We start from the raw sequence: 19,285 nt of genomic DNA on the forward strand, positions 1-19,285 counted from the left end.
GTTGCTGGAGGCCTCTCTGAAAGAGTAGGGGAGCAAACCCTTGGCAGCTCACATAATGAGCCCTTGTCTAAAGGAAGGCAAAAATTCCTCCTTTTGTGTAGCTAATACAAACACCAGCGGCTAAGAAGCTGCAACCACCATGGGTCCTTGATTGCCCAAATTACCTCTTACAGCCACCTTCACTAAAAAACAAACATGCGCGCGCGCGGGGGAACCACACTCTACCTTTGCCCTTCAGCTGCCAAGTCCCACTGCTGCTTCACTGGAAAACAACTGTTCGTGACCCTGCGCGGCTTCAGTGGTGGTTGCTTCTGTCGCTGAGGAACAGATCTGTCATTTTGCCATTTGTCACTTTCTGAAGCTGTGAGCACCAGGGATCCTAAACTTCGCATCTCAGATCTAGTTTGTACTGCTGTCTTCATCCTCCTGGCCCTCAGAAGCCGTAGCCTGGCTGCCTGGGTTTGAATCCTGATTCCCTTGTTGACTAGCCGTGTGAGTTTGGACAAGTTGCTCGGCTGGTCAGAGCCTCCGTTGTATTGCCCTATAAAATGGGAGAACGGATAATGCCGTCTTCATAGAGCTGATGTAGGTAATACGTAAGTTCAGATATGTATCCCACATCCTGGGGGAGCTTAGCCCTGAGTCCTGCTGGGATAATGCAGAGCTGGGGCTTCTAAAATCCGCAGTGCTGGCCTCTGTCACAGGGAGCAGCCCTATTCTCAGCACCCCCATGTCCAAGTCATGGGAGACTTTGACGTGATGCAGGTGGCGTTGACATCAGTGTGAGGCCTGGCAGGAGGCATTCTAGGCCGTGACCAATTAATCATTTCACGTCTTCAGGCCTCAACTCCTTGTTTAAAACGCAAATAATCGCAGTACCTCTCTCACAGGGCTGTGGAGAGGATTAAAGGAGGCAACTCATTTCAAGCAACTAGCACAGTACCTGGCTCACTGTAAACGCTGGCAATGTAAGTATTATTATTGTTATCGGCCATAATACGTGACGTCAGCTGGATATGTTGTGGTCACATCATGGCTTATGGCCCACGGCGAAGGGTCTCTCTGCTGTGCCCAAGGCCAAGAACTGGCCAGATACAGGCAGGGTGACAAGACCCCGTTCCAGTAAGTCAGAGTTTGGGCAGAACTCCGGCACCATCAGAAAAACAAAGGGGAAATCAGGAAACCAAGCCTAAAATCTAAAATCCAATTATAATGACAGGCCAACCCAAGGACACATTATGCTGGGCAGAGGGCAGGAAGCCTAATTCCAGCCTTGCGGGGTGGGAGGTAACCTGTCTCCTGCCTGCCCTTGGGCAGGAGTCAATTGCAGGAGCTTGGCAAGGTCCAGCCTGAAGCTACAGGGCATCACTGTGATCTCCCGACGCCTAGTGCCTTCCCTGCAAGCAGGTTTTGGCAGAAAGAAACAGGAATGTGGAGAAGAAGGGTTCAACAGAAAGGAAACAGTATAGAAAGAGAAGTCGGGGGGAACCAGTCTCCCGAACATTTTGGCCGTGAGCCCAACCATGAAGCCAACACCTGAAGCCTAGAAGCTAAAAGAAATCATAGTGATCATGTTTACTCTTCTCTATATACAGAACCACAGATCCTTTAGCCAAAACCATTGGAGCAGATGTGTTTTGGAATACAGAATTTGGGGCATTTTCGAAATATGTTAGGATTACTAAGACGTTAAGTGTATAACATCTGTAGTGAGTTCTGGGGGGGGAAAACACCATAATCCAACAGGCTACTATTACTGCAGTAAAACGTATAAATATTTACATCAAGTGAGATGTGACCTGTCAAGGCATCATGTCAGTCCAGGTCCAGCTTTGTTACCAGATGGTTTGCACCACACTGAAGAAAACCTAGTGGTGTTCAGAGCTTTGGGGACCTTGAAATTGGGGTGGGCGGTCGTTCAGAGGACACAGCTGAGATGTTGACCAGGCATGTGACGAATCACTGGGGTTCCACTCAGCTTGAGTCCCCTCATCCTTCCTGAGCATCTGCTGTGTTCCAGGCACTGTGCTAGGCACTGAGGTCGCAGTTTGGTTTCCTAGGGCTGCCATAACAAAGTATTTACTACAAATGGGGTGACTTAAAACAACAGAAATTTATTCTCTCAAAGTTCTGGAGGGAAAAATCAATTCCAAAATTACGACGTCAGCAGAGCCATGGTCCCTGAAACGTGTGAGGGAGAATCCTTCCTTGCCTCTTCTAGCTTCTGGAGTTTACCAGCAATCCCCGACATTCCTTGGCTTGTAGATGCATCACTGTCATCTTTGTCTCTGTCATGACATGGCATTCTCCCTGGGTGTCTCTCTCTCTTCTTATGAGGTACCTGTCATATTGGATTAAGGACCCACCCTGCTCTAGGATGACCTCATCTTAAGTGATTACATCCACCATGACCCTACTTCCAAATGAGGTCACATTCTGAGGTACTGGGGGTTAGGACTCCAGCATATCTTTTGGGGGGATACCATTAAACCCATAACGAGTGGTAAACCAAAACAGGCACAGCTTCATGCTCTCATCAAGGTAATAGTCGAGCAGGATACTCAGATTACAGGTGCATTCTAAAGAAGACATACAGATGGCCAACGGGTATACGAAAAATGCTCAGCGTCACCAATCATCAGGGAAATGCAAACGAAAACTACAATGAGATATCATCTCAGACCCGTCAGGATGGCTATCATCAAAAAACCAAAGACAACAAATGTTGGCAAGAATGTAGAGAAATTGGAACCCTTGCACACTGTTGGGGGAAGTACAAAATGGTGCAGCCACTGTGGAAAACAGTATAGTGGTTCCTCCAAAAATTAAAAATAAAACTATCACACGATCCTGCAATGCCACTTCTCAATATTTATCCAAAAGAATTGAAATCAGGACCTTGAAGGGATACTAGCATTCTCAGGTTCATTGTAGCACTCACCGTTCTCAGTAGCTGTTTCCAAGATGTGGAAACAGCTTAAATGCCCATGGGCAGATGAATAGATCAAGATGTGATGTATACTTTCAATGGAATATTATTCAGCCTTAGAAAGGAAGGAAATTTTGCAATGTGTAACAATATGGATGAACCTTAAAGACTTTATGCTAAGTTAAATAAACCAGTCACAGAAGGACAGATACTACATGATACCACTTACATGAGGTATCTAAAATAGTCAAATTCATAGACTCAAAGAGTGGAACGGTGGTTGCCAGGAGCTCAGGAGAGGGGGGAAATGGAGAGTTACAATCAACAGGCATAAAATTTCAGTTAAGCAAGATGAGTGTTAGAGATTTGCTGTGTACCAGTGTACCTAGAGACAACGATACTGTGTACTGCACACTTAAAGTTTTGTTAAGAGAGTAGATCCCATGGTACGTGTTCTTACCACAATATAACAAAAGAGAAAAACAAGTGTGTTGAGAATTTCCAAATGGAGAGTATTCGTGGAACCGTATCGTAGAGGAGAATTTTACCCAGTTGAGGGCTTCCTCCCTGAGGAAGTAACATTTTCAGTGAAGATGAAAAGATGAATTAAAGTCAGCCAGACAAAGTGAGGGAAGAAGCACAAACGCCCTCGCCCTCGGGCGTCCAGAGCCCCTGTCCTCCTCAGCACTGGGCTTATGAGAAGCCAGAATCCCAGGGAAGACCTGTCAGTGTCTCCCAGGCTGCCAGCTACAGCTCATCCTGCCCGCAGGCTGGGTCCCACCAGCCTACAGTCCCTCCGTCAGCCAGCAGGACCCAGCACTCACAATCCGAGCCCCTATGCAGGAGAGCAGCAGCGGGGGCATCTCTCTGTTTTCCCTCGTTTGGCCTAAATTGATTAAAATACTTTGACCCAGAATCAGCAAAGTGCTTAACACACAGATAGCTTCTGCTGCCCTCCTTCCCTTGAGAAAGCAATGTACCTTTATCATGAGTAAGCAGATATGTCTGTTTTGTAAGTTTTTCCAGCAGCATTGAAGTGGCCTCATGGCTGCCAGATGCCTCTGTTTCAAGATCCCAGTGACTAAATTTCTGCCAGAGGTGAGGGCAGGAGTAGGGGCAGCAGCGGTGTAGGGACTAAATTAGGGCAAGTTTCAGCCTTGGGCCAGTGCTCGCTGTGCAAGCGGCTCCTTTATGAGACATCCATAGCGAGGTCATCAGCATTGGGTGTAGTTGCTGGATTCTGTCTTACACCCACAATAGTTTAGTGTTTCTCTTGAAAGTGGGAGGGGGGAGGGAGGAAAACATCCTCTTTCGAAGCATGACAAATATGGAGAACATATGGCCTGGTGATTTTTCACACCGAGAATGCAGATCCAGCGCCCAGATCAAGATAACACATCCCAGAAACCCTCCCCCTCCCCCCACCGTCCTCTACTTCTAGGTACTACCCACCAAGGGTAACCACCACCCTCACTTCCAACGTTGCAGATTAGTTTTGGTTGTTGAGTTTTCTGTAAATGAAATCACACTATGGATTTTGCAGCCGTGGTTTTGTTCACTCGGTTTCATGTCTGTGAGATTCAGTCATGTTGTTGTGGTAGTTTATATTCATGCTTCTGTCAAGGTTTGTGTGAATATATCGTAATTATCTATCCGTTCAACTGTTGATGGACATTTAGGTTGTTTCCCAGCTGAGCTATTAGGAATAGTGCTTCTTTGAACCTTCTCATATATGTCTTTTGCCGAACATATGCAAGTTTTGGGGAGAGAATATATACTTGTATTAGTTGTCTATTATTGCATAATGAATTTCTCCAAAACCTAGGAGTTCACAACAAAAATAAACATTTATTACCTCTCACAGTTTAACGAATGAGAAATCTGGGAGCAACTTGGAAAGGCAGTTCTGGCTCAGGGTGTCTCATGAGGTTGAAATCATCTGAAGGCCAGCCGCGGTCCAGCAGAGCTGCTTGCAAGGTAGCATGGGCCAGTGACCCATTGTCACTGGCACGTTGGTGCTGACTGTGGGTGAGCAGCCCCAGTTCCTTTGCATGTGGACTTTCCTCCAGATTTCTCGGGGTCCTCATGACATGGTGGCTGCCCTCCCCTACAGTAAGCAATCAGAGAGAGCCAAGTGGAAGCTACATCCTTTTTCTGATTTAGCCTTGGAAGTCACATAGCATCCGTTCTACCTCATTGGTGTGGACATATTTTTAAAACCAATAGCCCACAACATTTTGAAGCTTGGAATTTATCCAAGCTAGGGATCTAAAAATAAGTTTATAGACATTCATACAAGGATCTAAAAGAAATATATTCAACCCAACCTCTCCTCTTTTATTCATTTAAAATTTTATGAACGTTTGTAGGACAGTTCTCAAGGTATTTTCCGGAGATAAGATGATATTGTATAATAGAAGGTACAAAGGCTTTGGAGCCAGACACACCCAAGTTTGATCCTGGATTCACTACTTACTGATTATGGGTGTTTGGGCAAGCAGCCTCTTGGATTTTCAGATTCCTTCAACTTTAAAATAGGGAAAATCAGTAGAGCCCAACTCAGTGTTCTGGAAGTAATTAAATGAGATAATGTGTGTAAGGTGCTCATGATGATGGTAGGTCCCTTCCATTTGCTCATTTATTTAAAAAAATATTAACCATATACATTAATTATCCAGTAGTAAACGTATACATTAACTATCTAAAAAAAAAAGTATTAACCATAGACATTAACCATATACGTTAGCTATGAAGAACCCTGCGAGAGATACAAAACTGACTCAGACACGGACCTTGCCTTCCAGAGGTGTATATTCTAGTAGGGTCCTTGACAGATGGAATAACCATAATACAACTGAGAAAATGTTCAGTGTCTGGAGCAGATGTGGATACAATCCTTTAAATATGGGTTAAATTTGGATATATAGAAATGGAAGAAATTTAGAGGGGCAAGGGAAAGACCAAAAGTATTCCAAATTAGGAGTAACATCTTCAGTAAAGACAGAGCTAGAAAACCAGGGGGCATGAATCGAGAATAACAAAGTACTTCATTACAGATATGGCTTAAATATAGGGTAGGAAAGGAGGTTGTGGAAATAGGGGTTGGAAAGGTAATTACCTATCAGAGTAGTTGAAAAGATTGAGAAAGCTACACTCAGTTTTACAGCCTGATGAGAAACATTAAAGCCAGAGACTTTTAAACCAATTTTCAGGGCTGGCTACAAAAGCTAGGCAGGCCTAGCTACTGAAGGATCTATTTGCCATGCTTTTCTTGGCTAACTCCTGTTTGTAGAACCTTTGTGTCTCACGTTGTAAACAGAACTTTCTAAAACTGATCATAAAGAACATTTCTCACTCCAAGCCCAAGCAACTGAGGTGTTTCTTTATTATCCCCGCTTTGGAGGCTGCATCAACAGGGAATTGCAGTGAGACTGTTTTTACAGGCCACTCTAAATGTACTTGTCAAGACTTGGCCTTTTGGAATGGCCAATTCATGCCCTTAACTCATCTGTGTGTTGACTTCCTCTTCTAGGTAATGAGCTGTTCTCTCCACTTATTCCTCCTCGAGAAGAGTAATCTATTTAGCAACTCTCACTTTTGTTACATTCTCCAGTCCCAGGCAGTGATGATATTTCATACATAAGACCGAGATGTTTGTATGCTATGATGGAAGCTTGAAGGAAGTTGGAACCGGCAACCTTTCATTTTGAAGCCAAAGAAAAACAAGCACAGATTTTTCAGTCTTGCTAAGAATGGGGGCTAGAGAGATGAGCAGAAAGCTTTCTTCTAGACCCGCTATTCACTATGTGGTAACCAAAGCGTTTATGCGCTCAACTTATATCTTATCTAACATACGCTCCTATTTTGATGAAGCTTATAAGTTTCATCAAAAGAGACATGGTTGTGACCATTCTTGGTGATTTTGTGGGTAAAAATTGGAGGTTCCATTTTATCACCCGCTTTGTTTACTCTGAATGAATTCTAGCGCATGAAGGGAAAGGATGGGTTCTAGGTTTGGGATAGAATTCCTAGCCAATCTTGTGCTAGAACTTCCCAAATACCCAGGTAGGTGTTTTTACTCCATTAGGTAACATTTGACGTCATGGGACCTGTTCTCTACACAAGTGCTCAGGGTGTCCTCTTCCTCTCTGGCTCTGATTTCTTCCCAGGTGGGAAATTGGCAAGTGGAGTCCATGTAGTCTCACCTGTGGGGTTGGCCTGCAGACCAGAGATGTCTCCTGCTCCCACCTACTTTCCAGAGAGATGAATGAAACAGTAATCCTGGCTGATGAGCTGTGTCACCAGCCCAAGCCCAACATGGTGCAAGCTTGTAACCGCTTCAACTGCCCCCCAGCCTGGTACCCTGCGCAGTGGCAGCCGGTGAGTTCTGGGGTTACCCAGTATTGGAGTTTGTGTTTGCAGCAGTGATTCGGGACAGGGAAAGTGCCCCGTGAGAGTGTTGTGTCATTAAAGGACTGTTCAAGATCTGCTCATCCCTCCTTGCTTAGTACTGCCCCAACCTTATTCAAATCCAGATCTTTTCATTACAATTACCAAGCTCTTTCTACTGTACCGCCTCCAGTGATATTCATGACAAAGTTTTCACTGAGCTAAGGAAAAATTTTTTTTAATAAGGACTGTGTGGTGGGTAAATTACCATAAAGCTACATTTTCTGAATGTGTGCTTTTTCTAGCTTTTGCTATTTAAAATTCAAAGAGATAAAGATACCAGGCAATGGCTTTTCTTTTTTTTTTTAAACATAATTCCTTAGCAAAATAGAACGTTAGAAGTCGAGTTAATTACAGACTTTTAAAATTTTCCTGATCCATGGGGAACTATTGTTTAAAGCAGGGTTTGGCAAACTGTTGCCCAAAGCCAAATCCAGTTCACAACCAATTATTGTAAATAAACTTTTATTGGAAGACAGCCACACCCACTCTGTTATGTGTTTTTTGTGACGTTCCTGCATTATAAGGGCAGAACCGCTTGGTTGTGACGGAGACCGTATGGCCCACAAAACCTAAAACATTTACTCTGCCCCTTTACAGAACAGTTTGCTGACCCCATTCTCAAGCATATATTATAATAATAAAAATACAATTATTTTATCCTCAAATCCTCTCTAAAATTAATATATATTTATCAAACTTTAGTTAAGTAACCTTTTTGCATGCCTTTAAAAAATACAGGATTTTAGATTGATTACTTCGATAAAATCTCATTGTACAATTGCCTCCCTATTAGAATATCAGACGTAGTTTTAAAGTGACAACAAAGGTCACAAAAAGTAAGCCTGAAAGGTGAGGGGGACTTGCATCCTCCTTTTACTGAAACAGTTTTTCACTCTCAGAAGTGTCCCAGTTAGAATGATAAATCACGTGGTCATCTAACTGAGAAGGAGAGAGGAAGACAGCCTTGGTGCCAAGTCAAAGAGCTGCCCTTTCTGTGCGTCCTCTCTGCTTCTTCACAGCCAGTGAGCAGAGCCCCTTCCTTCTTCCTTCCCCTTCTTGGGGCTGTGATTTAGCAAAGTGCTCAAAGAATCAAACAGTAATGAGTGAGCAACACACTAACGTATAGAGCATCTAGAAACAGACGTTGACTATATATATATCCTTTTTGAGCTTAAATGTACTATATGGCTAGGTTTGTAAAGTCCATGCTACTGTGTGATGGTTTGTGCAAGTCAAGAGAATGTTACATATTTTGAACATCTATGTACCATGTTCTGTTAAGAAATATATGTTGTGACACACCTAATTGAAGTTAATCCTCACAATAGTCCAGTGAAAAGTAGATTTTATTGTCTTCATTTTAGTTACAGATGATATAACTGTGTCCTAGATATGGTTTTGCCCAAGGTCATAGAGCCTGGTCCAGAGCCCAGGTCTCCTGATTTCTGGTGCATTTATACTTTTACCTTTAACTATACTTCAGCTTCATACTGCACCACTAACCCATGATAACACTAAGAAAGGATGAGGTCAGCCCAGTCAACCTGTACTGTTGAAACTAAGTCCCTGTATTATTAGTTTGTGTTGCCATTAAGTACCTAATAAGTTCTGGGTAAAATGTTTATTGAATAACAAAATGAATGAATAGGCCAATAGTACTGCCCACAAGCCCTGAAGTTTTTTACTTTATATCCTCCTGATAGGTTTGTTTCATAGCTATAGGTAATAATATTGACCGTGAAAGTCAGTGAAACACCCACCTCTTTCAATAGCCACACATGCTGCTGAATAATGGCAGTGACCGGCACATCCATATACATGACCTTTTCCGGTCTGTTGCCAACACTGCCACCCCATGCCCGGTGGCCCTGTTTGAAACAGTTGATTTCTAAGGAGTCAATTACTCTTCCACTTTCCATCGCCCTTGGGCCTGTTAAGACATGAATTTATTTTGAAAACTTTTTCTATTTCCTTCCATTAGGGAGAAGACTTTAAGATGAGTTGGATTTAAGTCCATTTTTCAGATCAGGAAAGTAATAGTAAAAACTCTTTGAAGTTTAGCCAGTGAACCACTGACTATACTTTATTAGGACCTTTAAAAAGATCTTTTTCATACCCAATGCATAAAGATCTTTTTCATACCCAGTGCATAATAATTGTGAAAAATATTCAAACATAGTAAGAAATGAAGAACATAGAAAGTGAAAGCCACCAGGATTCTATCTTCCAGAGAAAAATCCCTGTTAAACATTTGGTGCATAGGACTCCTTGGTCACTTTTAGGAATCCCTCTGAACCTAGAGGAAACAATAGACTATTCTTATATTATTTCCTAGAATCCTACTTCTTTAGTTAAGTTTTTTAGGCAAAATCAGCTATTACTGACCACTTATTAGGAGAGGGGAAGTCATTGTTTATGCTTATGGAATGAGTCAGGAGTAATTTAAGCATCTCCAAGCTAATTGGCTGTTGTCCTAGGACACCACTTAGTTAAGAAATCAGCTGTTGACCATGCATTTGCCTGGTCAGCCCTCTGGTCCCTTGGCAGTCCTTGCTGGGACAGGAGACCTGCAGTGCACCTACATGGTTTTTTCCATTTAGCTGCCTGCATGTACCAGGAGATAGTGCTGAGGTCTCTAATCCTTCAATAGCCAGTTTATGGTCTTTTTTCATATGAAAGAAAAGAAGAGGGTGGATCAAATGCTTCATTTAAAGGAAGACAGATAACAACGTGATGGCCATTGGCCTGCCTGAGGAGAGAAACTCCCCCTCCTTGCTTTTTGAATATTGGGCTACCACTGACCTCATGCGTATTACCTATGCTTTGCTTTCTGGGGAAAAAAAACATAAATTATGTAAATTGTCATTTACCAGCTAAGAACGCAACCTCCTTTGTCCTTTGTAGAGCACTTGCCTGACAAGTAAGAAGTAGCCAAGATTTACACATTTTACAGGTCTGAGAAGACAAGTACGGAGTCCAAAGATTTATGTTAACGTTTTAGTTTAGAAACAATTATGCAGAAATGAAACACAGATATAATTTCTAATTCTAACTTTGGTGTTTAGGGGGCCATCTTTATTTCACCTCTTACTCACTACTGCATCCCTTGGTTTTCATCTTTGGTCTTGTGGGAAGGACTCACTTAATATTTATCTTTAGCATTTTAGCTATAATAGCTTGTTGAGTTTTTTTGGTTGGCTTCTGAAACACTTACATACTTAGTGCATTAGGTCTCCTGAATCCTGTCTAATTTATTAAATATACACACATCCTCCTCCTCCTCTTCGTCATCATCATCATCTTTGGTGTTGGCTCTATATTACTTTTTTAAATGTTTTATTGAAGTATGGTTAATTTTCAATGTAGCCTTACTTTCTGGCGTACAGCAAAGCAATTCAGTTTTGTTTTGTTTTGTTTTGTTTTTTTGCGGTACGCGGGCCTCTCACTGTCGCGGCCTCTCCCGTGGCGGAGCACAGGCTCCGGACGCGCAGGCTCAGCGGCCATGGCTCACGGGCCTAGGCGCTCCGTGGCATGTGGGATCTTCCCAGACCGGGGCACAAACCCGTGTCCCCTGCGTCAGCAGGCGGACTGTCAACCACTGCGCCACCAGGGAAGCCCAAGCACTTCAGTTTTATATATATTTTTTCAGATTCTTTTCCATTATAGGTTATTACAAGACATTGACTATAGTTCTCTGTGCTATACAGTAGGTCCTTGTTGTTTATCTGTTTTATATACAGTAGTGTATATCTGCTAATCTCAAACTCCCAATTTATCTCCCCCCGCCACCTTGCCATCCCCTTCAGTAACCGTAAGTTTGTTTTCTATGTCTGTTAGTCTATTTCTGTTGTGTAAATAAGTTCATCCCCACCACTTTTTTAGATGCCACATATAAGTGATATCACATGATATTTGTCTCTCTCTGTCTGAAGTCCTCCACTTAATATGATAATCTCTAGGTCCATCCATTATATTACTTTTTATACACCTCACGAGAGATCATTTTCACAACTGGTGTGTTACAGCACCATGATTGAGAACCACTGTTACAGATGCATACGTCAGTCTGAGACATCTTGATCACGAGAGTCTTCTGCTAGGATTTTTTTCAGTGACTCTCCACTGCCATATAATAAAGCCCAATGGCTTAGTCAGGCCTTCATCCCTCTGCACGTCTGCCCCTGTCCATGTCTTAACTGTGGTTCTCCCATCCCTGCTTGTGCATTCCTTCTGCCCACGTTTCTCCCTGCCCACCCGCAGTTCCCCTCCCCTCTGCCTGTCAAAGCCGGCAGGAGTCCCGCCTCTCCCACCAGGACTCCTCTATACCCTCCTGCTCTGCAGCCACATGGCGTTCACGGTCAGTGCTGTTCATTTAACAGTCACATACCACCTTACCTGCTGCTTTCCCATGACTCCTGAGTTAGACCGTCAGGTCAGTAACAGCAGTAACCCAGTCTCAGTGAGAACCCGCCACACCCATGCAGGTGTGTAAAGCATAGAGAATGGTGCTGAAAAGGTCCATGGCAAGTGTGCCTGTTCATTTATGGAGCACTTGATACATTTCAGGAGCTTCTTCTTATTCTAAAAAGAGTATGTATCCAGTGCGGTTCTAGGAACTTTTTTTTAATTTTTATTTTATATTGGAGTATAGTTGATTAACAATGTTGTGTCAGTTTCAGGTGTACAGCAAAGTGATTCAGTTATATATACATATGTATCTATTCTTTTTCAAGTTCTTTTCCCATTTAGGTTATTATACACACTGCTGTATTTGAAATAGAAAGGATTTTTTAAAATAAATTTATTTTATCTATTTATTTTTGGCTGCATTGGGTCTTTGCTGCTGCGCGCGGGCTTTCTCTAGTTGCGGTGAGCAGGGGCTACTCTTCGTTGCGGTGCGCGGGCTTCTCACTGCAGTGGCTTCTCTTGTTGCGGAGCACGGGCTCTAGGTGCGCGGGCTTCAGTAGTTGTAGCACGTGGGCTCAGTAGTTGTGGCTCATGGACTCTAGAGCACAGGCTCAGCAGTTGTGGCGCACGGGCTTAGCTGCTCCACGGTATGTGGGATCTTCTCGGACCAGGGCTCGAACCTGTGTCTCCTGCATTGGCAGGCAGATTCTTAACCACTGCGCCACCAGGGAAGCCCAGAAAGGATATTTTTAATGCTAATCTAAAAGTAGATTAAAATCATTTTTAAAGAGATCACAAAGGAGGGAGTTAAGGTTGGACATATGCTCATATCTATAGCAGGGTTCCAATTACCCTTATTAACTCACTTTTTAAAAAATTTTATTGGAGTATAGTTGATTTACAATGTTGTGTTAGTTTCAGGTGTACAGCAAAGTGACTCAGTTATACATATATCCACTCTCTTTTATTTTTAGATTCTTTTTCCATATAGGCCATTACAGAGTATTGAGTAGAGTTCCCTGTGCTATACAGCCAGTTCTTATTAGCTATCTATTTCACATATAGTAGTGTGTATATGTCAGTCCCAATCTCCCAGTTTATCCTCCCCCCTCCCCTTATGCCCTGGGAACCGTAAGTTTGTTGTCTTCATCTGTGACTCACTTTTGTTTTGTAACTATAGGAAATTCACTTTTATTTTTAACGTATTTAATCCTCACTGTCCTTGATGTGATAGTTACTACTCTGATCCTCAGTTTACAGATGAGGAAACTAAAGCACTGTGAGGTTAGCATGAATTCAGACTTTATTTAGTAGAGTTCATTTTACTGCTCTTCAGTTTATCTTTTAATCCCTACAGCAATCCTTTGAGGAAACAAGGCTCAGAGAGGCTGTGTTTGTCCCGGCTCACATAGCCAGTAAGTGGAAAAGGGATCTGTATGAGTCAAAATCCATTCTTTTTTCCACTATGCAGTGCAGCATTCCCAAAACCTCTTTACAATTTCCTCTAAACTGTTAAATTGTGAGGAAATCTGATAGCAGCTCAAAAATCAGCAGTTTACATAAAACTCAGTATTTGTTGCATTATCCAGGGTAGTTAATCTGTGTATGTTTCCTCTTGCTGCTATAACAAATTACCACACACTCGTGGCTTAAAAGAACATGAATTTATTATCTTATAGCTCAGGAGGTCAGAAGTCTGAAATCAGTTTCGCTTGGCTAAAATCAAGGTGTTGGCGGGTTTGCATTCCTTCTAGAAGTTCTAGGGGAGGATCTGTTTGCCTTTTCCAGCCTCTAGAGGCTTCTGGCTTCCTTGGCTCATGGCCCCTTCCTCCAGCTTCAAAGCACTTCCCTCAGATTCTGTCTTTATACCCTGTCTGACTCCAGTCCTCCTGCCATCGTCTTACAAGGACCATTGTGACTACATCAGCCCCACCTTGATAACCCAGGTAATCTCCACATCTAAAGATGTCTAACCGAATACCCTCTGCAAAGTCGCTTTTACCACGTCAGGTCAAATGTTCACAGGTTCCAGTGATACGGACATAGATATCTCTGGGGTCATGACTCAGCCTGCTTCAGTCTGCTAGACTGTGGGCTGATAAGCCTATTTGTCTCCATTAGCACAAAGTAAAAGTCTGCCTTCTACTCCTCTTGCCACTATGTATGAGCTCTGTAGGCATCAATCTTATTTGTTTTTATTCTAAAAAAAACCCTTTAAAACAGAAATGAGAGAAAAAGAGAAAGATGCGAGAAAGATTAAACTGAAATGAATGAGAGAGTCCACTCTGAAGCATCATTTCTGTTTCTCTATATGGCCTGTGTTTTATGTGCAGGATTGTGTCCACCCACTGTACATACATATTGCTCACATCTGTATAGAGACTGAAACAATCACCACAGCCCCTATTTTCCCCCCTTGCTTGAAACTGTGATTATGTGGCCACTTACCTGTAAACCTTTTCTTCTTTTTTTTCTTTTTTTTAAATTCAGGGTTACAATTCAGAATGCCTGTAGTTTAGCTATGTAAAAAGATATATGAGAGGAGAGTCCCTGCTGGTAATATTTAGGGGAAAAAAAGAATTTTAATAACTATAAATACTTGAGAATTAAAATTTTCATTTAGATTTAAACACACCACACAGGAAAGAATGACTTTGATCTGGATTAGAGGGCTGAATTCTGGCAGAAAGAGTCAATGTAGTCATCAGTTTTGTTATATACCAGTGACTAAAATGTAAAGCCTCATGAGTTAGAGACCATCTTTATTTAAAATGTTGTATCCAGGGAGGAAAAAAATCTATTGGGATATTTATCTTAATTTTTAGTAGTGTATTTCATGAAGAAATGGATGCTTGATCCTACCTCTAGAAGCAACAATAAATGTCGGACTTCCCTGGTGGCGCAGTGGTTAAGAATCCGCCTGCCAATGCAGGGGACACAGGTTCGAGCCCTGGTCCGGGAAGATCCCACGTGCCGCAGAGCAACTAAGCCCGTGCACCACAACTACTGAGCCTGTGCTCTAGAGCCCGCGAGCCACAACTACTGAGCCCACGTGCCACAACTACTGAGCCCACGTGCCACAACTACTGAAGCCCGCAGGCCTAGAGCCCGTGCTCTGCCACAGCAGAAGCCACTGCAATGCGAAGCCTGCACACCACAACAAAGAGTAGCCCCTGCTCACAGCAACTAGAGGGAGCCCGCGCAACAAAGACCCAACGCAGCCAAAAAATAATTAATTAATTAATTAAAAAATAAATAAATGTCAGCAAAACAGATCAGAGTTCACATTTCACAGGTGAAGTGTTTTTGTTTTTATTTATTAGCAGAAAATTCTTTTTAACAATTGCTCTGAATTTTAGTGGGTATGCTAGCCCATGCTTCACGAAGTAACAGGAATGTTAAACCCAGAAGATATACTGCACACCCCTTGCACTTCCAGGGTTAAGAAAGCTTAATCGATATTAGATTAACAAGATAATTTTAATTCACAAAGTGGCCCATATAGAAATTCTGTTCTTATTTAATAATTTTGTTTAGTAAGTGAGATTCCGGTCCTTATGTTTTTGTTTGTTGTTTTTCTGAGCCTTCCTTCAGTTTGACTTAGTTTTTCCCACTGTTATATACTAAACTCTCTCTGATTACCCTTTGAACCTCTCCACCTCATATATTGCAAAGTTACCTCAAATTCCGAAGGTCGAACGTCAAGCTCGATAACACACCTACCTGCCACCTTCCCCCATAGACCTGGCCTTCCCTCGTGGACCTTGTGCTGTGGGTAACACCACCATCTAGCCTGTTCTCCAGCGAGAAACTAGTGCCATCTCAGCCTCGTTTGTTTTTCACACTCAGTCAACACCCAAGTCCTGTTGATTCCACCTCCTATATCTTCCCAACCCCCCAATGCTCTCTTCCTCTCTCATCCTTCTGCCACTGCCTTGGTTCCAACGGTAACAAACTAACCAAACTACTACAAACAGCCTTTTACGTGCTCTCCCTGTACTGTCTCACCTAACTCTGATCTGATGTTTCCCAACCTGGTATCAGTGGTTTTTTACTACAGGCCCTCTGTCAAACTTTTAAAATACTAATATGTGCTCAGAACCCCCAAATAGGGGTATGGCATGCACTGTCGTTTAGACTTATGTGACAACAAAACCTTTTCTCCCTGGCACATCTATTAACATCTCACAGGGCGGTACTCTTTGGAACCCATTTTCCTTTGCCACCTGAATCATTTCTGCAAATTAGATCGTGTTACCTCCTACTTTAAAACCTTTAATGACACCCCAGGCTCTTAAGAGTACGTCCAGTTATGTCCAAGGCCCTTCACTGTCTGCCACTCATCCGCCTTCTCAGTCTCCTTTCCCAATTACACGTCCCCATGAACCCTAAGCTCTGCCTTCTCAGGACTCCTCGGAGGTGTGTGAACATGCCGTGTTTCTCCGTCTGTGCACACGTGGTCCGACTCTGCCAGCGCTCCTATCTCCCCGGCCAACCCTTTCTGTGTCACTTCTTCTGCAAAGCCTTCCCCATCTTTTCCGTAAAGACTTGGTTGCACTCTCGTCTATATTCCCTCTTTTGTAAAACTGATCACACCTTAGGGTAAAGTGCAGTGACTGGACTGAGGCGTAGTGACCATCTTAAGTCCCCAGCACCTAGTACAGTGCCTGGCACTCAGCAAGTACTCAGGAAATGTTTGATGAAAGAATGAATGAGAGAATGAAGAAAGGAATGAAATGAGTTAGAAGCTAAGCAGAGCACATCATGTTAAAACTGGCAACTTGACCTTAGAAACAGAATGTAGACATCACTTTGTGTTGGGCTCAGTGTGTGACTCGAGGTACCAAGGAAGTGAACTCAGCTCTCAGTGAATTGAACTGTCAGCATGAAACCAAAAATGTCAAAAGAGGCAGAATTTATGAATGTGCTGATCACGGGGAAATCCTTAAAAATACAGGACACTCAGGCCATTGTATTTTTGTACAGAAACGTAACTTTTACGTGTTCCTCATGTTGTATTCTTTTTGCTTTTCTTATAAAACTAATGAACCCATGACCTTATATCCTGAAATATGCATGGCAACAAGGATAAGCAATGTACATGCTCTTTTGGGTTATTTATTCTGTTTATGGAATATATTTTAAAACAATACCCATTACCAGAGATCTACATCTTCATACCACAATATTATTTTCAATGATGATTCATAAAGCAAACATTTTTCATGGTATTTTATTAAATTTCTCTTGCTGCTGCTTTTAAAATCTTTTCTCCTTTGCATTCTGCCTCTCACGTCAGAGCTATCAGCCTCACCACGTAACCTTGACCAGTTCACAAAGTCATCACAGTCTTTGGAACCTTTACTAATTTGAGATTTCATCTTCTACAATTTAAAAGAAAAAATTTGAAAACCACCTTTTCCTCAGTGTACACACCAGGGAAACTTTTTGAGCGACGTTGAGACAAGCGTTTAAAAGCCAAATCCCTGACGACATTAACCCAGCCAGAGGGTTGTCTGCCATCCCTGGAGGATCAGAGCACCCCACAGAGCACGCACTGCAGCTGGCTGAAACCCACTGCTGACTTACTTAGAAGAGGCTTCTGGCTAATGATAAAACAGTCCGATAAAAGGTGGATGTTCAGCCCATCAGCTGGATGTTTGTTTTACATCTTTTCAGCATCTGGCTTGTTGGCCCTTTCGTTCATCCAGTCATCGGTTCAACAAACATTTATGAAGTGTACGGTCTTCGCCAGATGCTATACTAGGCACTGGGGAATTGAAAGATGAATACGTTCCCTTTCCTCAAAAGTCACATAATCCTATGTGAATGCAGGGAGGCGGAGGAAAATAGCGGAAGCATAAGCAACCAGCCCTAACGGGATGTGCAGTACCCTTCCAGGTCAAGGTGGGGTGGGAGGTGACTTATACACCATGAGGCAGAGGGGTTCAAAGAGCCTTTCCTGAAGCAGTGGCCGGTGAGCTGGGCCTTCAAAGATGTCTTGGAAGTTTCTGGATGGACAGAAAGGTGAAGGGCATTGCTCCCAGAGTGAACAACGTGATCAAAGGCCTGAGCAGAGGAGGCATCTGTGGGCCCAGGGAAGGGCAGATTGTCCACTGCAGCTAAAGCACCAGCCCACAGCAGGCCGGCAAGGAACGTGGCTGAGAAGCTCAATGCAGGTCAGACTGTGAGGGCTCTGAAGGACATTCTCAGGAGTCTTACTTTATCTTTGGGTGTTGAGAATTTCCTGCAAGTTTTCTGTGTAGGTCAAACTTCAAAATAACAAGCTGATTTTTTTTTAACTTTTCTTGCAGCTGTTTTGTCATACAGTTGGCACAGAATTCCATATAGTGTTAGGGGGGAATCATCTGAGGGTCTGTCCCTTAAATGAGGTCCTATCTGCAAAGTGACAACTCGGCTCTGTTATTTTTTAATTTAATTTTTTTTTTTTTGCTGTATGCGGGCCTCTCACTGTTGCGGCCTCTTCTGCTGCGGAGCACAGGCTCCGGACGCGCAGGCTCAGCGGCCGTGGCTCACGGCCCCAGCCGCTCCGCGGCATGTGGAATCTTACCGGACCGGGGCACGAACCCGTGTCCCCTGCGTCGGCAGGTGGACTCTCAACCACTGCGCCACCAGGGAAGCCCTCAGCTCTGTTATTTTAAGTGAGTGGTCACACTCTATAGCACATTACAATGTCACCCTTAAAATAAAACCAATTATTTTCATCCGTTCCTCAATTTGAAAGAGAGAAAAAATTAACCTACATTTTACCTTATTGCCACATTCAGTAAGATGCTTAAATCTGAACGCTGTTCTTATTCATCTACCTGTTTATATTGGGAGCATTTATTCAAATTGGATGGATACCCATACACCTTATAAGATACTCCACATAACCACTGGCTCTAACAGAGGCTGCTCTGGGTCCCAGGTTTTCCCCTCCATGTTTATTTTACTCCCATTGGAAATGATGGAGGGGCGTTCATTTGGCGAGATGGTTCTCAATCCTGGTTGCATAGAATTACCTGGGAGGTTTAAAAAAAGAATGTTTTTTAATTTAAAAAATTAATGTCTGGGACATATATCCCAGAGTTTAATGGATCTGAGATGGGGCCCAGGACTCAGGACTTTTCAAAAGCTCCCAGGTGGTTTTAAAGTGCAGCAGGGGCTTCCCTGGTGGCACAGTGGTTAAGAATCCACCTGCCAATGCAGAGGACACGGGTTCAAGCCCTGGTCTGGGAGGATCCCACCTGCCGCGGAACAACTAAGCCCGTGAGCCACAATTACTGAGTCTGTGCTCTAGAGCCCGCGAGCCACAACTACTGAAGCCCGCGTGCCTAGAGTCTGTGCTCTGCAACGAGAAGCCACCGCAGTGAGAAGCCCGCCCACCGCAACGAAGAGTAGCCCCCGCTCTCCGCAACTAGAGAAAGCACGCGCGCAGTAACGAAGACCCAACAACAGCCAAAAATAATTAAATAAATAAATAAATAAAGTGCA

At 43.2% G+C, this 19,285-nt stretch overlaps 1 protein-coding gene across 1 annotated transcript in view; it reads left to right on the forward strand.

Annotated features, from left to right (window-relative positions):
* Positions 1 to 19,285, forward strand: part of ADAMTSL1 (ADAMTS like 1) — a 453,014-nt gene that overhangs the window by 266,991 nt on the left and 166,738 nt on the right. The window contains exon 16 of the mRNA XM_024760471.1: positions 7,099 to 7,309. Within this exon, the coding sequence (XP_024616239.1) occupies positions 7,099 to 7,309 (211 nt within the window). The remainder of the gene's footprint in view (positions 1 to 7,098; positions 7,310 to 19,285) is intronic.

Source organism: Neophocaena asiaeorientalis, unplaced genomic scaffold (assembly GCF_003031525.2).
Source record: "Neophocaena asiaeorientalis asiaeorientalis breed wild unplaced genomic scaffold, Neophocaena_asiaeorientalis_V1.1 scaffold174, whole genome shotgun sequence".
NCBI classification, from domain to species: Eukaryota; Metazoa; Chordata; class Mammalia; order Artiodactyla; family Phocoenidae; genus Neophocaena; species Neophocaena asiaeorientalis.